This window comes from Pteronotus mesoamericanus, unplaced genomic scaffold (genome assembly GCF_021234165.1).
Source record: "Pteronotus mesoamericanus isolate MK-2021 breed Mesoamerican mustached bat unplaced genomic scaffold, CSHL_Meso_final contig_50, whole genome shotgun sequence".
Taxonomy (NCBI): Eukaryota; Metazoa; Chordata; class Mammalia; order Chiroptera; family Mormoopidae; genus Pteronotus; species Pteronotus mesoamericanus.
In genome coordinates this window covers 13,014,410-13,036,623 of record NW_026555186.1, presented here as the reverse complement: position 1 = coordinate 13,036,623, position 22,214 = coordinate 13,014,410, and the positions used below count along the sequence as shown (strand labels likewise).

General features: G+C 40.9%; 1 protein-coding gene across 2 annotated transcripts in view; it reads left to right on the top strand.

Moving 5' to 3' along the window:
* The first annotated feature begins 1,588 nt into the window (after nt 1-1,588).
* ADAMTS16 (ADAM metallopeptidase with thrombospondin type 1 motif 16) overlaps nt 1,589-22,214 on the top strand; it is a 128,062-nt gene continuing 107,436 nt past the window's right edge. Inside the window, exons 1-3 of one of the 2 annotated variants that reach the window (XM_054578210.1) lie at nt 1,589-1,720; nt 1,808-1,913; nt 8,231-8,556. In XM_054578210.1, coding sequence (XP_054434185.1) covers nt 1,589-1,720; nt 1,808-1,913; nt 8,231-8,556 — 564 coding nt within the window. The remainder of the gene's footprint in view (nt 1,721-1,807; nt 1,914-8,230; nt 8,557-22,214) is intronic. The other variant, XM_054578212.1, reaches the window with a different exon arrangement.

The following is a 22,214-nucleotide window of genomic DNA, read 5'->3' as shown; positions in this document are numbered from 1 at the left end:
GCAGGTTTTTTAAAAGCTGTCCGTAATACGGGTCTTTATGTAAAAAAAAATTCACATTTTCAATAGTGTTTTAAATAAATGAATATGAGAGACGGAGGTAGAGAAATGAGACAGAAAGGAAGATGTGGAACAGGAACTATCCCCCTGTGTAGGAAGGACGGTCAGGCCCTGGAGCACTGCCAAAGGCAAGAGGCACCCCCAGGCTCAGGGCTAGCTGGGCGAAGGAGCCCAGAGACGACTTCCACCACTTCCTTTCCAGCCTCCTCTACAAAATGTACAAAACATGAAAACCTTGGCTAAACTGAATATGGGGGACACAGACCAGAGACCTGCAGGAGGTTAACAGGTCAGGAAGGTGAAGAGCAACCAGTGGGCAGAGCGGTCACAGGCACTAACAGGTGGATGCACTCATGGATGAGCGCATACCCATGGACACATGTGCAAGCACAAGCGGGCGTTGATGTATATACGTGCACACAAGTGCATGTACACAAGCGTTTACAAGGAAATGTACTCGCCTGTGTGTACACACACGAACTGTGGAAAGACCGAGAACCAGGGTTGGGATTGTTGCCAGGCCTGCGGCCACACTCCTGCTGCTCCCCGGGCCCCCTGGCGAGGCTGGCACAGCAGCCCAGCCCTTCCCACCTAAAGATTACACCGAAGCACAGGCACTCGAAGCAAGAGCAGTCGAGGGCAGCAGAGACCCCTAGGACAGGAGCGCTGCTACATCCCAGGGCAGATGGTGCAGCAGGGACAGCTTCCTTCACCTCCTGTTCACCGTTCATCTCACAAGGCCCAGGGCAACATACACACACTCAGATTGCCGTGTTCCCCCAAATTCTGCTTGCCCCAGTCCGCACTCCACCTAACCCACCGGCCAGGAGGGTGGACCCAACGGGGCCCAGGCGAGTCCAGCCACACTCTAGCCTGCGGCAGGTGTCCGCGCCTTTGGATGCGCTGGTAGGGCCCTCTGGGAGGGGATCTGGAGGAGTGGGTCACAGCTCAGCTGGGAACGGACACACCAGGTGCCAGACAGTCCGTCTGTAGAGTGACCGGTGGGCTGTCCAGCCTGCTCACAGCCCCGCGCCTCCGGACCCTCTCCACCCTCGTACCCACCGGACGTCCTTCCAGACGCCAACTGCGGGCAGGAGAGCGACTTGGTCCTCCTCTGTCCTTCTGTCCACCTTCTCCACCCCACTGCCCCTTTTTCTGCTTCTTTCCTCCACTTCTTTTCTCCCCTCCTGCCCTGCTCCTCCGCTTCTCTCCTCTCCAACTCCCCTTTCTCCCTTCTTTGCTCCCCTCCTCCGTCCGCTTAGCCTCTCCTACCTTCTCCCTCCCCTCTCCTGCCCTCTCCAGCCTGCCTTCCAACCCCTCCCCCCGTTCTCCCACGGTGCGGGCGGGTGCTCCGCCACCGCCCCCGCCGCTGCGGCCGCCACTCCGCCCCCCGCGCGGTGCGGAGCCGCAGTAATAAGCCCCGCGCGGGCGGTAGAGCCACGGAGGGGAAGCCTCCTGCGCCCCAATCGGATCAGGTCCTGGGTGCCCACTTGCACGCAGCCCGGCTGGGGACCATCCCTCGGGCCCCCGAATGAGGCCGCGCATTTTCCCCGCGGGGGCGCTGCTCAGGCGGCTGGCGCGGGGCGCACAGGGCAGCGGGGCAATGCGTGGCCCGGGCTGCGCGGCTCTCTGGGTGCTGCTGCTGGCGCAAGTGGGTGTGCAGGTGAGTCCCCGACAGCGGGGTCAGGGTCCCCCGCGGCTCCCTTTGCGCAGCCACCAGTCTCACCGAGGTGTCGCCGCTGTTTTCCAGCAGGCACCTGCGTGCGCCTTGGGACCCGCAGCGGCCTCGCCAGGGAGCCCGAGCGTCCGGCGTCCTCCCGGTCCCGCGGAGTGGCCCGCCTGGGTGGAAAAGGGCGGTAAGTCCGTGAGCAGGTTTCTAACCCTTGCAGTGTAACAGCTGATGAACCCCTAACGCTGGATTATAAGGTGCTGTGAATATTCATCACTCTAGGAACTCTCCTAAGATACTGCCCTGCTTCTTCTAAGGGAGCACCTGAGTCCACTTTCACCAGTGTTTACATTATATTTCCGTGTGAAACAGCACGGGTTCGTCAGCGTTATTACCACAAACACTAGGGGGAAAGGCAAGGGAATATATTTTATTGAAAAAACATGGAAGAGCCAAGGAAGCATCTCGAAGCTCTCTCAGTGTATACGCATCGAAGCAATTACAAGGCGCAATCCCTTCCTTCCCCGCCTTCTGCTTTTTAAACGGGGCTCCCTCCGTCCTTGTCTCAGAACCGGAGGCAGAGGCAGTCACTGTTGCTCAGCACTTACCGTCTCAGGTCAAAGCTGATGCTCTTCAAGAATCGGGGTATTACATGTTGTGCCATCATAAGCCATGTCCATATCCTGTGTCATAATTTGCCATAAAAACAAATCTGATCCTTTTGCAATGTGCGGTTTTACTGCGGCCGCTCCCGAGCGGCGTTTGTGAATTTCACCCTCCCCGGGAACGGACCCCAGTGCCCTGAGCGGCCTGAGGGTGAATGGGACAACAGGTGTGGAACGTTGGTGGCTCCACGGTTCGGTCTGAACCCAGTGCATTGGCAGTTACTCAGTACTAGTACGTTGCATCATTTCCAACAATAAATGGTCATCTTAAATGTGAATAATGACTTTTGGAAGAACAAGACTTGATTATCGCAGAATAATTTCAGAAAATCTTGAAAATTAGAATTGAAAATTCAAAAATACCTGATATGGTTTTTTCATCTTGATAAAATTACATAAAGGCAATAATTTAATGCCTGCATTAACTATTGAAATTATCTTCTTTCGAGTTACTGTATAAATAGTAAAGTGGTAAATCAGATGAATCCAGGAACGGAGGACTTTTCCCTGGACCACCAGAGGGCGCTAGATGTAAATGATAGAAAATAGTTAAAATTTATTTTCACTGTGTCTTTACAGCTCACCTTCTTGTGGTCACCTGGTCTTCTTTATTGTTTCTCTTACAATGTAGTCTACAATATAATTATCCACATTAGAAGTTAATTTGCCCCTCACACATAAACAAAAGATTTTTGTAAAAACCTAGTTCTTTAAAATTATGAAAATTCCTGAAGGTCTCAGGAGATTTTCAAAGTACTTTATGAAGTTTCCTTTAAGATAAGAGTGTTATAGATAGAGAATCATTTATTTCCAGGAGGAGCAGCCAAAACTTCCTGCCTAAGTGTGCTCTTCCAAACCGTGGGAGAATAGACCCCTATGGGCTGGATGCAATCTGGCACGCATGCAGCTCCAATCACCGGGCGCCTCGCTCAGCACGTGTCACAGCCCAGGTTTCTCGTGACAGCCACTCACCTCGCTTGGTCAGGGGAAGGGGACGGTGCAGTCCATCATCAGTAAAGATCAAGATGAGTGGACAAACTGTTCTCATCCCCCATCTCCATTTACTTTAGGTCTTTATAACAGGCTAAGCTGAGTGAGGGGGTACCCAGGGATAACCTTCACATGACCAGGGGAAGACTTTCTACTCAGCAGTGCTGCGTGTCTCCACCTAAAAAGGAAGAGCTGGAGCAAGCTGTGTGTGGTGCTGGGGTCCGTTGACTGTATACAAGTATAGTTATACTTGTATAAGTTAAAGTAACTCTTTTGGCCATGATGTTTGTTTAAAATATATTTAAAACTATACTGCAAATTTTACTGGTTATCTGAAGTAATCACGCAATAGGAAAGAGCACTCCATATACCCTTTGAGACAACAAAGGATGACTAAATTGAGAAATTCTATTTTTGGACATACAGCATGCTCATTACATTTTGGCTGATTTAGCATTGCTTTTCCTTAATAGAAGACCTAAATGTTTTTTTCCTTCTAATTTGCCATTGTAATAAAAACTGTGGCTCTTGTTAAGAGCAGAAGCATTTCACAAATTTGCTAACTTTTTCATTCTAGAGTAAATTAAGCCTCCAGGAAGGTTTACAAGTTCCTTAGAACTTTGTTTCATTGGACATAATAGATCTGTGTTTGTGCTCTGGAAGTTTAAATTGATTTACATTCAAATATTCACATCACATGAGGCAGCGCAGTCCCTTTCAGGTTGACCCAGTGATGTAAATGTTTAACAAGAAGCTCTTTAGAGCTCTGATTTGTAACATTTGCTTGTTGTCATGGGGTCATCACCCTACCATGGCAGATTTCAAGATATCAGTGTGAAAGCACTAAATGCAAAAGGAGGATGCAATGTGCAAATTGGCTCTCTGCAGCTGGTCAAGTCAGCCTGAGCACACATACAGACTGTCCACACCTCCTGCTCTCGGTTTGAAACCAGTGTATCCCTAGGCTTGATGCTGTGGTCAAAAAACCTTTTGAGATCAAGTAGTCCCAGGTACTGACTGAAGCTGCCACATGTATTTTTTTCTCCTTAAAAAAAAAAAACCAAAAACCAAGCTACATAGGACCAAGGTCTTATTTAAAGGATTCTCAAAGGTCAGGAATCACATTAAGTTTTGCACAAATCAATGGCTTTGGGGATTATAATCTAAAACATAAGATCAAAAGTTAGTTTAAAATTTTTAGTTTACTGCAATTATATACTTACCTCTCTCCAAATAGTATGGGGAGATGCTATATTTATTTTGCTCATTCACTGAGTTCTTTAGGAAGGACCTTTTCACATTGATTCATACGTAACTGAGAGTGTGTATGTGATTCTAAGGACTACATTTTGACAACAGCAGCATTTCTCCCCTTTACACTGTTGACATTTTGTTGATGGTGTCTGTCCTGTGCATTGAAGACCACATAGCAGCTTCCTTATATTCGACCCACTGGATTCCAAGAGTACCACTGTCCACTCATGGTTTGGAATAACCAAAAATGTCTCCAGTTGTTTGTCCTTTGAGGTAGGGTTCCCCTGTTTGAGAACCACTGGAATAAACTGAAAGCCACGTCCTCAGCCATCACACACTGCCACGCTTCACTCTCGGGAAGGGATTGTCATCGGTCACCAGGAATGAGGTTGGAGCCGGGGTGCTTGGGCCAGCATCTGCCAGGCTGTCAGAATTGACTGTTACCTTTTCAAGAATTTTGCAAACTGGTTGCTGAAAATTAAAATGTATAAACTTAACAGTGAAAGTAATCACAGTACAAACAAAACTAAAATACTCAAACCTCATCATCACTTCACAATTCTTTTCCTACGTTTTACTATCGTCTGTGTGTGAGTTATTTGCTTGAACAGCATCTGTATGGTGGAAATACTATGTAATAGTGTGCTACTGTGAATCTCTTCTGAAGTCCGTGTTCAGTGATGTCACACACTGGTGATCGAAATCAGCCATGATGGGAGTATTTACACCAAAGAAATTGGAAAATGCTGTAAACCCAGCATTTCTCCCCAGATAGCTGGTTGTCACACATTTATCAGCACAACACTGGTTATGTTAATGTAAAAGGGGCTTTTCAGTCATTGTTTTAAAAAATAGATATTATCTGCCATCCAAAATAAAGGTCATACGAATATGGCTTATATCATCTGGAAACAATTTGACTTTTTAAAATGGTAATCATCTTCTCACTTTGTGCATTAGCCAGTGTTCGGAGCCATCCACATGCTTCTGTCCTTACTCCAGGGCCTCTGTTGGGATGGAGATAAGCTAGTGGCGATTGGAGAGTATTCCCTGAGAGCCCTGCGGGGAGGGCAGGATGACAGATGATAACTCAGCCCTGTCACACCAGCCTGTCCCCTCAGTACAAAAAGCTGGGGGTGAGGAAGGCAGTTTGGCCATGCGCTTTTCCCTTTTGTCTCTTGGAATGGCCCGGGGGAGACTGATCACGTACTCATACCAGACAAACTAATCTTGCCTTGTTTTCCCTTTCTTCTGTCACTGTACACAGTCTAACTGGATTTGTTTCACTGTTTCATTTTCCTAAAAATTATGAAATAATTCCATGTATTTTTGCCCGGTGTGACACAGTACCCTGTTTTGACACATGTTTCAATGGTTAATTGTCAGGTTGTCTGCCAGAACCGGCTGTCGGACTAATTTGTGCATAGACAGCTACCCTCAAAGTGCCCGTTGATTTATACCTGTATGGCAAGGCCATGTCCGTGGGCCCAGCAATGGGCCCAGAGGGGTCGCACATCAAAGCTCTTGCGTGGAGGAAACAGGAAGCCTAGCGTCTCAGAGGCCAGAGCTGAGGCCTCAGTTATTCTACCTCTTGTGCAGATCGGCCCTCTAATCTCGGACCCTCCCCTGCCATGGGCTTCAACAAGGGCTCTCCCAGCAGTGCTTTACCACCCTTGGCCTTCCTGCCCCTCCGAAACCTCATACAGGCCTTTTCTAACCATTCTCTGGTTGCCACCCACTCTCTTCCGGTGTAACCACAGCTATCTGCCTGGGCTGCACAGGGAAATGTGGACAGGCACCTGCCACAAGAGAGTTTTGTTTGTGAATAAACCTTATTTTTCCAGGAAAAAAATTATTCAAATACTGTTCACTGGCAACCAAAAGCCACTTCTGTAGGACAATGTTTTATTTCAAGACTCTGAGAATTGTGTTCAGCTCACATAAAGACTGAAAAGTCCTCAGTTTTAAGCATCTAACAGAACAGACTCCTATCAGCATTATTGCTAATAAAAGAAGAATATAAACACATTCTTAGGACATTAGAACCAGGATGAGAATTTTAGTATCAGGGTGTCACTGGGCACGTAAGAGGAATTGCATTTAGAGCCTTTAAAGACTGTTCATTCATTGCAGGGGGAGAGCTTTCTAGCCCTCTCTGTGCTTCAGCTTGACATCTGTTTCAAAGACATCTTGGGAGGAAGGCTTGATGTCATACTAACGTGCTATTTTCTGATTACTAGGAAAAATGCAGCACAGGCAGCAGTCCCTCTTAGCAGGTGTGCAGGCTTATCGCTAGCGTGCAAATAGAGGCACTATATCCTATGTTTAATTATCTGAAAGCTATAAACCAAGCTAACACATCATTAACTAAGACATTTTTCAACCCCAGTCTTGACAAGTTCAGCTTCGCATGGTCTGAAAGTCCAGGTTGGAGAATAGAAGATGTCTACATGGGGACAACTGCCCCTGGCATCAGGCCACACCTTGCTAGACGAAGTTCTGCCCTGCTTGGGACAGAAACAACCTTTCCCCGACCTTTGGAGAGCAGAGATGATATCATTAATGATGGTACTGAGAAAACAAATCCTGGTTATAAAATGAAAATAAGTAATTTTCTCTAAGGGAAAAACCACTTTGGAGAAGAAAACTACAATATTTCCAGGAAGGCAGCGGCGGCCACTGTCCAGAATTCGGATGCAGTTTCCCTCTGTACTTTTCACAGAGAGGAAATGACTCAGATGCACACGGAATGCAAACTCCGAGAGTGTCTGGGATTGAAGCTCTGCAGACCTGTATGGGTGCCCAGAAATCCAATAACTCCTTGGGGTTTTCTTGACTATTTAAAAAGAAATCATTTATTTGAATGTGTTTTAGGCTAGCATACTGTAAATTAGAGTGGGAAGAAGAGTATGGTACACGTCTCTGAAAGGCCCTGGAGTGTGAAATATGGTCAAGCATTAGGACCCAGGCCCATTGGAGGGTCAACAGTGGCTTTCACTGGGAGCAAATATACACATGAACATTTCCAAATGTTAACATCTGGGGCACCTGGAGGGTGTGTGCCTTCCGCCTTTCCTCCTATGTAGTTAATGATTTAATAATTGAATATCAAAAAATAAGCAGCAAAGAATGCCCATCATATTCACATTTTAAGTGTTTTCTGAAAAATTGGCAGCATTTTTAAGCTAAAATTTCTTAGTGATGAAGCTGTTTGTTAAAAAAAAACAAAATATGAGTATAGGAATGTTTACAACTATAAAAATTACTCTAAAGTAAAATTATGAAGTTAATCATCAAAGCCCAGTTCTTAGTTTTATTTGGTCTCTATTTTTCCTTTGAAGTGTTATAGAATTAGTTGGATTGGTTGTAACACGTCATAGGAACAGCAGTGACTTCCCTTTGAAGGGAAGCATTTTCCTTCCTGTGTCTGATTTTGTGCATGGCACAGTTTGGACTTGCAGATGGCTTGATGTTGACAATTTCTCCATGTTATACCGAGTGAAAGTTTCACCTGGCAATGAATTATATTTGAAAACTTTTGCAGTCTTTTCAGAATTCTGAAATTCCTTAGTCACACCCCCTCTTATACTTTCAGAATATGACCTGGTGTCTCCCTATGAGGTTGACCACAATGGCAACTACGTGTCCCATGAAATCACGCATCCTCAGAGGAGGAAAAGAGCACTGGCCCAGCTTGGAGTGAACTCTCTTCACCTTCGGCTGAAAGGTTTCAGGCACGACTTCCACATGGAGTTGAAAAGTTCCAGCAACCTGGTGGCTCCTGGGTTTGTCGTACAGACACTGGGAAAGGGAGGCATTAAGTCACTGCAGGCGTTCCCACCCGAGGATTTCTGTTTTTATCAAGGCTCCTTACGATCCCACAAAAATTCCTCAGTGGCTCTTTCAACATGCAGAGGTTTGGTGAGTATGGCTCTTGCTACCTGCAGTGAGGTGGCAGGGGCAGTGATGTGTGAAAGAGGGAAAATGACCAATTTCTCTTAAAATATTTTAGTTTTATTTTCTATTATTGTAGTGCAGGCTTCTTTGATCTTAAGAGCAGGAGACATTTGCCAAATAATCGGTCTAAAATATGCCATGCTCCCTTTCTTCTTTGGCCCATTTGAAAATAGCTCACATGCCCAACCTTTCATTGCCTTTGTTGTTCTAGAATAACTGAGAAAGAACTGCAGCTTGAAAAATGTGCATAAGAATCTATGGCCACCTGTGTAGGCATTGACTTCTTAGAGGATGGCTGTATTCTAACTACTGGTCTATTACTAGCACTGAAGAAGTGTCTCATTTTTAATAGAATGGAGTACTCAGCTAATTGGTCATGGTAATTATTTGATCAGATGCTTAAAAGCACTTTACTTCTGTCATTCTGATGAGGAAAGCATACTCGCCGATTAGGGTGTTAATTCCAGATGAGTTGATGAATTCATGGCCGGGAAGTATTGATTTTCTTGGACTAATGATTCTATTGATGCACCCCCTCCCCATTTTCTTTATATCAGAATGAAGCATTAAACATCACTTAGATGCTTCATGTGGTGCCCTTTGCTGGGACCCCCAGAGTGAGGGGCACTTGGCCCAGTTGACAAGATACTGCATCCTTCAGGCTGACCCAAGCTGAAATCTTAAAGGCTTGTCTTTTACTTTTCTTAAAATGTTTTCATATTTTTAGGAAATGAAAGCTTATTAGATTCTTGAGCATAAGCTAATCAGTCACATGCAGAGAAACATAACTTAGATAGCAAAGAGAAAATGTGTGATCCAAACACCTTAAGGCCTTGACCATGTGAAATGTTTGGCAAACAGGTTTCTGAACATGTATTACATCTCTAGAAAATGCTTTAAGTCTGCCTTAAAAGAAAGGAAAGGAAAGACCTAAAAAGGAAAATTTCTTTCCTTTTGAAAAGGAGAAATCGGGCTCTGTATATCAGAAGGATTTTGTGTATGTGTATGTGAATAGCGGGTGCTGAAGCAGCATTCATAACCAACTTCGTAAAATACTAAATATTTACAAATGCTATATTCTGTTAATTTTTTAAAAAAATATTGACTTCTTCTTTTTAGGGGAATTTGGTATGGGTTGGTCTCATGTCTACTCTTATTTGTGGAGGACTCTTGGTTTGAGAATGAAACAGCAGGGAGTTGCCAAGGATAGGGTGGTGGTTATTTGGCAAACTGCTAAGCATGAAGACAGTGTGGCTGATTTTTTCCATGCTTTCCCAAGAAAAATAGATCTTCCTTAATTACAGGGCTAAACTCTTCATATAATGCACTAAAGGAAGATAGTCCTTCCTTGGCTTTCTTCAACAAAGGTTCAGATTAGAAATGGAAGCCATCTGTGTGGCAGGGAAATGTGCCTTGCCCCTCAGAGCTCAGCAACCTTCAGTGTGTTTGCAGAGATTGGGAGAGGTAATTTCCACTAGCACAGCAGGGGTCCGAGCTCATTGACACCAGGGTTTCTGTGAGCCAAAGCTCTCACAGATTTCTGGCTCTCTTTGAACTCAAAAGAGTTAGTGAATGTTGTAAATGGCAACTACATGAAAATGAAGTGACAAAGAACAGAAATAAAGGGCTCTTCTGGTTAATAAACACTGAAATTTAATATTTTGGTCACTAGAATAGAAATCTGTATGTTTCCACCATTAATCTTCCAAATACGTTAATCCCAGCTTCACTGACACTTAGTCTGTAGATGGTCATTACCAATATGACCTCAATTAGACTTATGGGTGTGAGGTTCAGGGAATTTTGCCATATGATAAGACAAATCAAAGGCATTTTAAGGAAGAAAAAGGGAGGATAAAGAAGTTTTCTCCCTCTAGCCAGATAATAGAAAATGTTGAATGGGAATGTCCCTTCTATGGCTGCCAAGTCTGTTATTTCTTTCCTGATTGATTGTGACTGCAGCCTTCATCTTCCAAATCTGTTAACACATAAGGAAAGTTAGCATGTGTTCTTTTAAGTTAGATGATGGATCTTTTTTGTTAGTGTTGTTGTTCTTGAGTCTTTCAGATACTAATGAAGTTCCAGGTGGGTCACAGTGAAGCCTTTTTTTCCCCCTAGAGTTTCTAATTGACCCAGTTATCTGAGGGGAGACAAGAATCAGTAGAACTCTCTTTTATTTGCTGTTGTCTCTCATACACCTTGCAGACCCTATGGGAGAGCACTTTGAAAAGAAGATCCTTGGTTATGGGAAATAACCAATATTCTATTCTTTTGATTTCATCTATAGTATAAACTATTACCTTTAGTGAAAATACATTGCTTAATTGAGTTTAATATGTTGTATCTTTTGACTAAAGAACATCATTTACAGTTGTAAGACTTTGCAATTTCCAAACTGATAAATAGTTTTCCTCCTGGTTCTCAGATTTGATTTTGGGAACATTTGGTCTAGTCCTTTGTGAAATATGTTTGGATATTGTGAGTAACATTTGTGTACAAGTTTTTGTGCAGAAATATGTTTCATTTTCCTTAGGTTTATACCTAGGGGATATAGTCATATGAAAATTTTATGTGTAAAATTTTGAGGAACTTCTGAACTGTTTTACAGAGTAGTTGTACCATCTTGCACCCCAGTCTCCCCATCCACAGAGCAATGTATAAGGGTTCTAATATCTCCACATTTTGGCCAACATTGTTGTCCATCTTTTTTATCATAGCCATCCTAGTGAATGTGAAGTCGTATCTCACTGTGGTTTTGTTTTACTTGACAGAGGGTATTGGTTGACAGTTTATTGTTGCTGTTATTTTCCCCCCAGCACTTTGAATATGCCATCTTACTGCCTTCTGGATTCTATTGTTTCTGATTATAAGTCAGCTGTTTATCTTACTATAGTTTATGGTACATAGGAGTGGTTTTTCCATTGCTGTTTTCAAGAATTTTGTCTTTGTATTTCAACATTTTTACTATGATATGTATAGGTTAGGGCATCTGTTGATGTGAGTAACATATGCATAATGTCAATATGCTTATGTTAGTATGCTAATGGTTCCCACATTTCTCTCAGGATCCATTTATTTTACTTCATTATTTTTCCTCTGTGGTCTTCAGATTGCATAATCTCTATAGGTTTACCTTCAAGCTGACTCATTCTCTTCTGGCAGTTCAAATATACTGCTAAGTTTCTGTAGTAAATTTTTCAATTTGGATATTGTACTTTTCTACTCCAAATTTCCATTTGGTTCATTTTTATAATTTCTCTTATTCTGTATTTTGTGAGACATTGTATATATGCTTTGTCTTAATTTTTTAATTATAGTTTACTTTGATTTCTTTAACATATTTATATAATAGTTGTTTTAAAGTGTCTCTCTACTAAGTTCAATAATTAAGTCCCCTCAGAAGCAATTTTTATCGGTTGTTTATTTTCCTGTGTGTGGTACACACTCTTTTCTTTGCATGTCATATATATATATACACACACACACACACACACACATAAATGTTTTTTAAATTTTATATAAATTTTATACATCTAAATATATATTTGCATGTCATATATATATATATATAAATTTTTTTTTTCTGAAAACTGAACATTATAGATAATACATTGTAGCAACTCGAGATAATGACCACCTCTGCCATTCCAGGTTGTTATGGTTGTTATGGCTGTTTTCTTTTTAATTGCTGATTTGGTGACCGGCAAGCCCAGCCTTCCTGAAAGCCTGTGCCAGTCTGCCTCCGCTGGTATCATACTCCACTGTTATTCTATACTAACTACTAGTGTACTGCTTTTGTTCTTTTTACAACACCCTGTGACATACATTACTCCACAGTCTGATTTGATTAAAGAGAACCTCCTTTACAAGATGAAGATGCTGCCTGCTTTTGAGGCTACTCCAACATCTTGGGGAATCTTCTTTGATGTCTTTTTCCTTGAGTCTCTACTGAACGTGTACTCTGTGGCCTGTTCTGCTTATTTCTATGGGTATCATCAGGCTAACAGCCTGTTCTTAATTGCTTGCAACCACAGCTCCATGCTTTTTTTGGTTTTCTTGGTTTTTTTTTTCTCATTTCAGCCCTTTAATATTAAGTTAACAGAATACTGTCATTATTATTTGGGAAATGTTTTCTTTTTTTCTTGACACAGTAAATTTGGTGAATTAAACAAACGCAGACCCTCACCTTTTTAATAAGAAATGTATTACCAAAAGCCCAATGTCTTTTTAGGAATTTGGCTCTAAACAAGATTTTCTATAAAATTATAATTTCTTGCCAGCTTTTAGTGTAGTTGGTTTTTTCCCTTTAGTTTAAATGTTTTGAGTTCTTAGACTTGTAGTATCCAGGTGTTATGCTTTCAAATGCTCACCAGTTTTTGGTGCAGGGAACTGAATAATTTAAAACTCAAAATACTTCAAATCTATGGTTAGTGTGCTTATAAGTAATATTAAGATGTCCTTAGAGTGAAATTGAATAAGTGAATAAGAAAATAGCATTTGATAAACTGGTAGAAATTAAAGATGTAATATGTTTTTCCTAATGTATATTTTTTCCTAGTTGTAGCCCCAGATATTCACAGCCTTTCATATTTCAATGACCACATGAAAATTATTTAAAGACCAGAAGAAACTGTCCTGGACTTGGAGATTTCCTTACTAAAAGGGTTCAAGAAATGCCTTTTCCCCCTAAATTCCTGTTTCAGTGGCTCTCAGCTACAATGACCTGCTGGGAATGTCTGTATCAATGTGATCCTATTTGGTAGCCACTAGTAACTTGTGGCTACTGAGCACTTGAAATATGGCTTGTTCAAAATGAGACATCCTGTAAGTATAAAACTATAAAATATCCCATTAGCAATTCTATATTGATTTCATGTTGAAATAACATTTTGGATATATGGGGTTAAGTAACATTACTTAAATTATTTTCACCCTTGCTTTTCACTTTTTTAAAAAGTAACTATTAGGAAACTTTAAATCACATATGTGGTTTACAATCAATTTCTTTTTAATTTAATTTATTGGGGTGACTTTGGTTAATAAAAATGATACAGGTTTCAAGTGTACAACTCTGTAATACATCATCTGTATACTGCATCATGCATTCATCGCCCAAAGTCAAATCTCCTTCCATCAGCATTTATCCCCCTTTTACACTCTTCTACTTAACCCCGCCCCCTTTTTCCTCTGGCAGTCCCCATACTGTTGTTTGTATCTGCTCTTTTTTTTTTTACTTTTCCTTAATCTCATTACCTTTTTCACCCACCCCCTCCAACCTGATAGCTGAATCTATTCTCTGTATCTACAAATCTGTTTATATTAGTTTATTTTATTAGCCTATTAGTTTATTCCTTAGATTCCACATAGTAGTGAAATCACATGGTACTTGTCTTGCTCTGACTGATTTCACTTAGCATGGTCTTCCTCCAGAACCTTCTGAAGAAAGACTGTACAGTGGGGCCAGGCTGACCACAACCCACAGACCCTTCCACAAAGCACAAACTCAACAGGGCTGGGCAACTAAGGTCAAGAAGACCAAGTGGGTCTCCTGCTTGGGGGGTGGTGCAGTTAGGCACTTAATGGGGGGAGAGTGACCTTACTCCATATCCATACCACTCAGTCCCTGACAAAGTCTCCAACCCTAGCTCCCCCTGGGAGGAGCACACTGCAGGCTCAGGTTGGGTGCAGCCAGCCAGCACCACAGCAGCAGCAAGCTCAGCATAGTGGAACCCCCGGGGACTCGAAAGTAGGTCAAAAGAGTTTCCTGTTGGGGGGAGGGCCGGCTGAGCCTGCAAGGAGGGCAAGAACATCCCTTCCCCAACATGCTGTAGCCACCCATCCCACTATCCTCTAATTTCTGTATAAGAGCCTTTGAGGGAGTCATGCTCCGAAGATCCCAGGGCTGAGCAGCACTCCCTATCCCCTAGGGGACTGAGCTCAGCAGGGTGGGAATGCTGTGACTGGGGAAGACAGATCAAAACAGTTTCCACTGAGGGTGGTTCTGGCTGAGCGGGCCAGAAGGGGTGGGCAAGAATATTCCTTGACCCCAGCACCACAACACCTCTGTGATTTTAAATGATGCCCTTAGGCATGAGCGTTCACACATTCTTTTCCAAATAAAGTCAGCCCTTTTAGGCAAGCTCTTTGTTCACTTAGCTGGCCTCTCCTCCTGGCCAAAATGTGGACTGGCATTGTCTAGCTTATCTCAGAGTAACAGCCCTATTTCTACGAGTGGAGCTCTGGGTGGGGATGGTATCACCTGGTTTTCCCTGCTTTTGCTTCCTGGGCTGAAACCTCTGCCTCACAATAGAACTGGGATGGGGATATTCTGGGTTCTGTTTTTCTCCATTTGCTGAGTCTAGAATAGAGCTTCCACTCCATGAGTAGGGGCCATGTGGTAGAAGGGAAATTGGTGCTCATGGCCATGCCTGCCTGGAATAGAGCTTCTGAAATACAAAACTGAGAAAATGAGAGATGCTGGTGGTTTACTCCTCCTGACATGAAAATGTAGCTCTAGAATTGTCTCCTTGGCTGCACATGCCTATAGTAAAGCTCTGTCACACTGAGCAGAGACAGGGTGCCTATATGACAAGATCATGGCTTAAATGCTACCAAATTTAACCATTTTTTCCTCAGATTACTAAATTTAATTTAAAAACTCATTCTCTACTGTTTATGCCCTTAGAACAATTTCAGAGACTTTTTCTGGGTGTGTGTGTGCTATGTGTGGTGTGTGTAGATTTTTTAGCTGTTAAATTGTTGTTTCAGTTAAATGGAGAGACTACCTGCTACACTCACACTGCTGTTCTGTCAGTCAGTCTCTGCTCGGTGCTTTTATTACCACATTTTAGAGATTATTTCCCTCAAACCATTTTCTCACCCCCATTTATAGATAATCCCCAAGGTAATTCTTAAAAGAGTGGGGTTTGGACCTAGGTAGCCTGATTCCAGAACCAGCACCTAAACCACAATACTATTTTGTTTCCCTTAATCATGAGGCCATCGCTCCCTAATAGAAAGTTGCAAGATCATTCACATGAATTTTCACTATATCACTATTAATTCTCCATAAAGTGTAATGATTTTCTCATTTAGTTTATACCTTCATCCCACCTCCTTGGACATCTAATCCTCCCTGAGCTCAGGGGCCCCGTCTATAGCATATCAGGGGCTTCTATGAAGATACATGGATTTATTCCATAATTATCTATTTACCTGTTTGTTTTTCGATACCAAGCTGTGAACTCTTCAAAGTACATTGCATTATATTTATCTTTGTATTTCTAGGTTTCTGTAAATGCTAACCAAAATTATTTTTTATCTTGTAATATATGATTGTATTTCAAATTTACAAACAAATATACTATATCTTCTCAATCTCTATTTAAGGTATGAATAAATATGAAGTTAATTTTGTAATCCAGTTATCTGATATCTTCCCATGACTAAGGCAAAAACTCTAAATTTTCTTTTGAAGCAAATATTTTATGTAGAAAGGGTTAATTGATAAGATTTCTGACATTTTTGAAAACTCACATTAGTCAGTACTTTTAAATGAGGTTTCTATAAAAATATTTCTGTTTCACATCGCAGGATTAGTTTTTTTTAAGAATTTCATGCAAGTTCTGCTTGGATTAGCACTTCAGCAATAATAACAATAATATCAAGTCCTTGGCACAAAATCTGAATGAACTTTAGCCCCTCTTGCATAAAACATAATGTTTGTTACAAAATTAATGCATAAGATACATATCACTTCTCCTAAAATCTAATTATTCATGTTTTTAACAATGTTGGAAAACTTGTAAATGCCACAGTTCTCAAGTCTCTTTAAGAATGTGCTCACTTGGTTGGAGACTTACTCTGGACCCTGGTTTGAATTATATAAGGTTTTATTTCCAGCCTCAAACTCCAGGGATTCTCTGGAAACTTTAGTCATTGAGAGTTTCTCTAAAGCACCTAATAAATCCTAGAAAACTATCTGAAATATTGCCAAAATTTCAATGATGTTGAAAAATGTTCATGAGCTAGAAAAATAAAACAGAAGTATAAAGGAAGACTCAACATGGAGATTACCAGAAGAGATAATATGAGTTTTAAAAATAACTGCCACTCTCTGAAAAGGCTGATGATGGCATGCCCAGTTGAAAATATGTCAGTCTTGGGAGGCATGTGGGAGCATTGTAGAAAAGGTAAGGTTTTCAGACAAAGGATGACCAAAACTTGTGGATATTAGGACATTTAAAAAGTGAGTGTGGAAAACTAACTGAAAGTACTCAATAATTAAAGAAGTATAGTAAAAAAAATTGAAATTGACAAAATGAATATATTAATCACTAGAAAGAGATCAAAAGAACATTTTATAAGTTAATCTTTTATACTTGAAAGGACCACATAGTATTCTCTAAGCTTACCATTAGTTGTAAACAAAAATTAGATGAGTAGAGAAAATTATCTATAAAACTTACAGTTTTATTCCACTTTCCTATTTTTCAGATGATGAACCTAAGATACAAAGGGATAGACTGACTTGACCGATGTTGGAAAGCCAGGTGGAGGTTAGACAGGTCTAAGAGGCATGTCTTCAAATTCTCTGTCCACTGATGTTTTCATTAAAACACAGTCAATGCTATTTCTTTTACATTTCAAGCAATAGCCAGTGAAGGGAGTTTAAATGTTGGCATATATGTCAGAGAACTTAAAAATAAACCAAGAGCTTTGTGATCTGGAGTTCTAGGCTGGGTACCAGTGGGGAGAGAACAGACTGGTTAGTGGTCAATGCTTCTGATATCCCCATGTTGGTTTATGCTTCTCACTTGCCACCAAGGACAAAACTCACTGACCCACAGCATGGTCAGTAGAATGCTTTGTCATAAGGATCATTGCAATAGTGCTCCACAATCAGTATGACCAGAATTTTTGTCATGGCCAAGATCAGGTCCAAAATAGCAAAAAAAAAAATCCCCTTGGAAGAGCAGGACTGTGATCCCTGTAGTTATTCCTTCTGGAAGATGATCCAAGTCTGGGATTCTCTGAAGGAGGGTGACTATTTAAGAGAATAGCTATCCCAGAGAGAGTAAAAGCAGAGGCCAAATGAAGCCAATTTCTTTAAAGTAGGGTCTTGCTTGACTGACATTCAACAAGGATAGGCTGATTGGATCTGTTCAACACATATATGACATTTTTTCTTCTTAAATGTCACTTTGACTTTGAAGACTTCCCTGGCCCACCCATCTAAAATGGCCTATTCTTTCTCCTGCCACACATATTTCCTCTTATTTACCCTGCTTTACTTTCCTACTTAGTTTTTATCATTATCTGTATCAATCATAGTCCATTCAGGAAACAGAAACCAGGAAGTCTATAGGGAGAAGACAAGAAGTTCACAGTGTTCAGACAGGAAGTCTATCGGTGGCTAACAGGAAGTCCAAAGGGATCAGACAGGGAGAGTATGTGACAATAGTATGATGATTACAGGGGCGAGGGGTAGAGGTGGAAGAGGGTAAAAGGAGTATAAATGGAGATGGAGAAAAATAAAATAAAATAAAATGATAAAGTAAAATAAAATAAAGACTATATAGAGCCAAGAGGGAGTCTACAGGGAGCAGACAGAAAGTCTATAAGGAGCTGCCAGAAAGTAAACAGGGAGCAGACAGTAAGTCCACAATCAGCAAAGAGGATGTCTTTTGGGAGCAAATAGGAAGACCACGAGGAGCAGACAGGAAGGAGCAAGATTCTTCACCTTCCTCAGTGGTCTGGGCCTTCATTGGGTGGCCCATTGACAGAGGTGAATGAAGAACAGGTGGTAGAGCAGAAATAGGATTTATAGAGTTTGAATCTCAATATCACAAAGCAGAGTTTAAAGGGACAGTTTGGGGTTAAGGGTGATTTCTTAATGCTGAACAGTCTACCTACTATGCTAAATATTGAGATTATAGAAGGAATTTATGTTTGACTTTTTTCTGCTTTATCCCCAGCACTTCCAATAGTACTTGGCACACAGTAAAGCCCTTAACAAAATTTGTTCAGTAGATGAATGATTTTTTTTTTAAATAGAGTAACAAGAATTCTGGTGCTTTGCAAAAATTATTTGCACAACACTTGTCTGGAGGGGAAAAACAAGGAACCTTGATACACTGAAGCAGTAGGGACATCCCAACCCTAGGGATTAGACTTCCTCAGGCCTCTTCCCGTTTGGGGATGGAGTTCTCAGACCCAGGTCATGGGGACGTTCCTCCTCTGCAGAGGGCTGTTCTTGCCAGTGTTACTGATTTGAATAAAGTTAAGTCGTCTTTGTAGCTTACCTGGAGGGAAAAGAAGCACATTTCCTCAGTACACCTGGAAGTTGTATTTTATGACTTACTGTACAGGATTTAATTGATACTCAGGGGCTTATGTGTGCAACTATATGTTTGTGTTGCCAGCGCCTGTGAGTTTGGTTACTCCAAATGATTCCTGAAGGAGAAATTTGGGTAGCATCATCTGTAGGCCTGAGGCCAAAGTCTGTATTAAAGTGAATTTATACATGCAGTGGAGTCCTGTCCTTGCTCATTTTGGACAACAGTTGCTCTGAGTAATCTCACTCCAACTGTCAGGTTCCCTGAACCTCTAACCTGAACCAGAAGCCACTAGATGCATTTGTTCTTTTGTTGATACTCCATTACTCAGTTATTCCAGGTATGTATCATCTTTACTGTTTTTGATTCTTTTGTCTATTAACAACAGTCATCATTCATCATTTATTGCACATATTTTTTACTATGTTTTAAACTTTTGGGTTGTTGTTTTGTTTTGTTTTGTTTTGTTTTGTTTTGAAGAGCATTACATGTTTTAGGGCATTAAGTCCAGTAAATCTGGTATTTTAAATCAGTGACAAAATCAGTGCTCACTTTATATTTTCTTTTCTATAATTTCTGTGAAGTTATAGAAAACCTAAATAAAATACCTCATTTGAGAAATTACTATCTAAAGAAATGTAGGCAGGATTCTTCTTCTTATCTTTTTGGTATAGTTAATTGACAGTAAATGGAGGTATCAAATATGACACTCACTGTCAATATATAAAAAGTGACCACTTCTGAAACAAAAATGAATTAAAGTAAGGTAAAATTTAAAAAAATTTAGTCCATATGGGGTTCCCAGATTTACAGTAAGGTAAAATGGTTAGTTTCCTTTAGTTTACAAATTACACTAACATAATGGAAATCTTTAATAAGCAATGCCATGATCTATCCAATTATTCTTCTTTTTTTTGTCATTGAATAGTTACATCTCTATTCCATAAAGCCATTAAAAAAAATGGATCAAAACATATGAAGCAAAATATATTTTAAGCAATTGGTGATTTCTTTCAATGAAAAGTCTGTGAAAAATATTTGCCCTGATGGCTTTAGGATCATTTTATTCCATAATAATTTAAATTTTCATGTGAATACCTTGTATCTTTTTCTTGTAGGTGAATGTTAGGGGCTCTCGCTTCAATGTGGTAAGCCCACATTTAAATCAACAGTTGTTGATAACTTTTTTTTTTTAAAGATTCTTAGTTTTGATTGGGCTTGCAGAAATAGCCAGGGCCTCCATGTAAAGTAGTTCAGGTTGGGCCTAGGGAATGTGAGCCGACATTGGAAAGGATGAGTCCTTAGACTGTTCCGTGAAAGTTAAGGCAACCTGCTCCCATCCCTACCCTTCTCCTACTTCCCTCCAGGAAGCCACCTTAGGTAAAGTTGAAAAGCAGAGTTCTGATCTTGTCATTATCCTACTCCATATGCTCCCATTGTACTCTGAGTGAACCCCACATTCTCTTTGTGGCTGAATGTGCCCTGGGGATCTTCCCTTATCTTTAACGCCAGCCTAGTGAGGGAAATTTTCTAGACTCAAGCAGGGACAACCTATTTCTTTCAAAGTAAAGCTGAGGTCCTCCCCCTCTCTGGGCCTTAGCACAAGCTGTTCTCTCTGCCTTAAGCACAACTCCCATCCTTCTACAACGGGTTTAATGTCACTTATTCTTTAGGTCTCAGTTGGAAAGTTACTGCCAAAAGTTATACTTCTCTGATGCTCGCTCCAAGCCAGGGGAGGTTCCCTTTTAATACATTCATGACTCACCTTGTTTTTCTCCTTGAAAGGAATTACTACAATTTAATCTTTTTTTTGGGGGGGGGTTAATAGATTAGTATTTGCCCCTCCCTCATAATACACAGTGTGCATCCTGAGGGCAGCAGTATAGCTGTCGCAGTCCCTTCATGACCACCAGCACATAGTAGTGTGCTTTGCCCATAGAAGTAACAGAATGAATGGGTAAGGGGAACAGTTGGTGGATGGATTGATAATTGGATGATAAATGAATGGATGGATGAATGGATGCATGCATGGTTGAAAGCTTGTAGTTTCAGATACTAGTTCTATCAATACTGTAGAATGTCCCTGTATCCAGACAGAGGGTGCAGTGGTTGTAAATAACCATGTCTAGAAATGGTGCTAAGTTGAGTTTGGAAAGCAAGCATTTCCTAGCCAACCACCACACAGATCCAAGCCTGTCAGTTGAGGCCCTGGGAACATATTTCTGCAGTCCAAGTGCTGTTCACATTAACATGGTCTCAGGAAAGGCCATCTGCAAGTGACTGGTTTTCCTGTTATAACCATATAAGTAATTTTTTCTAATGATAGACTCTCTAAACAAATTCTAAATAACAAATGTTGCAATGACAGGATATGATACAATTTATATAAAGTACAATTCAAGATATTAACTGGCATTTGTCCATTTCTAGCCTTTTATACCTTAGTGTGAGTGCATAGAGACATTGTAATTGCCATGTCTCTGTTTCTTAGACATATGTCTTTCTTAGTTATCGAGCTTATGACAAAAGGGATTGCCTCTTGCACATTCAGACTTCTGAGAAACAGTATTCTTACCACACTTAATCCTTCACAAAAAGTGATAAAGCAAACTTATTTTATGCTAACTTTTAGAGAAAAAAAGCTTTCACTTACTAGAAAATAAGAAAAATGATATATATTTATATTTTTAGTCAAGATAAATATTAAATGTGAATATAAATATAAATGTTAAGGAATTGTTTTCTCAAAATCCAGAGCCAAGCTAGCCAACAAGCAATTTGAAACACCTATAATTTAAGAGATTTCGTAGTTATCCTGAAAAACTAATGAACAGAATTCTCTTCATGCAAAGAAATATCTAGACAGACATTTAAACAAGAAATACAATAAAACGACTTAAGCAAATGGGAAATATAATGAAAAAAAATGGCCTTTGGACTCAGAATAGTCTTGTTCAAATCGAATTTCTCTGACTAGCCAAGTGGCTCATGACTACGTACTTCAGCTTTCTTAAATTGTAAATAACACCAACCTTGTATGGTTGCATGAGGGTTAAGTGAGACTATAGATATATAAAAGAAATCTCTTAGCACAGGGCTTGTTGCATACCAAGAGCTGAACAAGTATTTGTTGTCTTCTTTCTACCTCCCATTACTCATCTATGTAATTTGGATAAAAATCGAATTAGAAAGTAACTGTGCATGTTGTAATGCAAACAAGTTCAAGGAGAGTTAAAGAACTGAGAGGTGGAGTTACACTGACCTTCAGAGAAGCCCCACAGATGA